Source organism: Magnolia sinica, chromosome 16 (assembly GCF_029962835.1).
Source record: "Magnolia sinica isolate HGM2019 chromosome 16, MsV1, whole genome shotgun sequence".
Classification (NCBI taxonomy): Eukaryota; Viridiplantae; Streptophyta; class Magnoliopsida; order Magnoliales; family Magnoliaceae; genus Magnolia; species Magnolia sinica.
The window spans coordinates 70,915,332-70,917,381 of record NC_080588.1 but is presented as its reverse complement, the minus strand read 5'-3'; the positions used below and the strand labels follow the sequence as shown (position 1 = coordinate 70,917,381).

At 42.2% G+C, this 2,050-nt stretch overlaps 1 protein-coding gene across 1 annotated transcript; it reads right to left on the bottom strand.

The window, feature by feature from the left end:
* Positions 1–329: 329 nt before the first annotated feature.
* On the bottom strand, positions 330–1,416 carry LOC131229274 (STS14 protein). Its single transcript, XM_058225177.1, has one exon. The coding sequence runs from the start codon at positions 1,257–1,259 to the stop codon at positions 708–710; it is 552 nt and encodes a 183-aa protein (XP_058081160.1). The 5' UTR covers positions 1,260–1,416; the 3' UTR covers positions 330–707.
* Positions 1,417–2,050: the final 634 nt, after the last annotated feature.

Here is a 2,050-nt window from a genome sequence, read left to right as displayed (position 1 = left end):
AGCCGGTCCTCTCATCATGTTGGCCACACCACTAAAAAATGTGATGGTCAGTGGTCTTCTGATAAAACGTACAGGTTTGCCCCATCTGATTGAGTGGATCAGCTTGCTTTTCAATACATTTTCTCTTCATGGTGTGGCCCAACTTTTGAATGGATCAGATGTACCCCACATTTTCACTGAGGCCCAACGTTTGAACGGATCCGATGTCCTACACGTGGCACACGTGCGAGAAGCGACTCCCATCAGGCGAGATACACTCTTGTATTATTTACACCCCCATTTTTGCGTCCATACATACATACACCCATATTTGTATTATTCTTAGTACCAAAAGTATAGCAATAGGAGTGTCTGAATCAAAGGTGTAAATAGAGGGCCCTTCAATAAAATGGAAGTCTATCAGCCTTTTTCTTCTGCAAAAATGCTGACTCATTCTCCTTACACGTGGCATAAACAAACCCACGATCCAGACCATCCAAAAGGTTGAGTACATTGTGGATGGAGCATACATCGAAAACCATACTGACCATGCAATCTCAACCGTCCAATTCAGTTTCTATAAAATGGATGGTTAAAAAGAAAATAATAAGTGTTCCAAAATCAAAATGACAGAAATAATATCTTTACTATCATCTACTCATGGATTTTCCAGTCATGCTCCATCAACAACTAAGCCAGTGATATGGACGGTCCAGATCGCCATTTCTCTAATAAGGTTTTTCTCCTATTACATTTCCAGGTGGAAAATAAAAACAAATAGTTAGTGTTGCACCCTTCTTCACACACCTTGCCTGTGCACACCCTACTTCTAATGTCTTCTTCCATACTACCTGAGTGTATACATTGCAATCGTGTCCCGGCGCACACGTGTTGTTGGCATGGTTGTAGAACTGTTTCTGGCTGGCCCATAAGTCGATGGCTTGGCGTGGCGTCATGTCGAGTCCGCCGATGGCTTGGTTGGCGCCGAACGTGCTTGACGACAGGTCTGCGAAGTTGCAACTCTTATTGTCTCTCTGGTACCTTACGAGCCGGCTCACCTCGGCGGCTAGCTTCTGGCTCCAATTGAGTGGGCCCACATGAACGAGCGATCTAGCTTGGTTGTGGCCCACCAAGAACTCATCAGTGGCGTTGGGCTTGCGAAGTGGGGCTGATTGCTCTAGAAATTGATGGCGTGAGCCGAGAGCTGGACCCATGAATATGGTCAGAACTACACAAGCCAGCAGGCTGCTGGCTAGCCTTAGTGGGAAGGTGAGAGCCATTGCTTAAGGTGGGCTGGTATGGTTGCAAGTAGGAGAAATGGTTCCTTTTATAGACATGTTATGACTTATGAGGAGGTGGATCTACAGCTAGTTTTAGTTGAATGTTCAAATTACTAAAATACCCTTCATTTTCTATCTTGAATTTACTATATGCTATTATGTTTAAATTATTTTATAAATAAATAAATAAACTGCCTTTGACTAAATTCATGGGACCATAAATTTCCCAGCGATATCCTCGGGCCTTGTTTGGTAGCTTGGATTTTGATTCTTACTTAAGAATACAAATCCAGTATTTGGAATTCTTGATATTTTTATTTTATTAATGTGTTGGGCAGCCCAGATTTTCAATATGTGAAATCTAGAAAATGTGCTTGGAAACCGGGATTTGGAGGTGTGGAGAAGGCATGTGCTGCTCCCAGTAAATAACCAATTTGAACAGTATGACTACCAGAGAAGATTTTATATTCTTGAATTCTGCAAGCTAGCCTCTACAGAGAGTTGAAAAGTAGACTTATTTTAGGCTTTAAAATACTACTGGATTTAAAAACGCTAAATTCGAAGGTGCCACAATATTTTGGCATAGATTTGAATTTCAATTCCAAATGGCCTAAATCTAAGTTACCAAATGACTCCTTTAACAATTGGAGGACATTCTAGTCGCTTAGGGTTTGATTGGTCACTTAGGTAGCAGTGGAGGTATAAGTGGGTTGGGTGGGGTCCAGTTGAGGGGTGCCCCAAACGTGATCCATTCAATTTTTAGGTCAGAACTTTGGGTTCAGACCCAAACC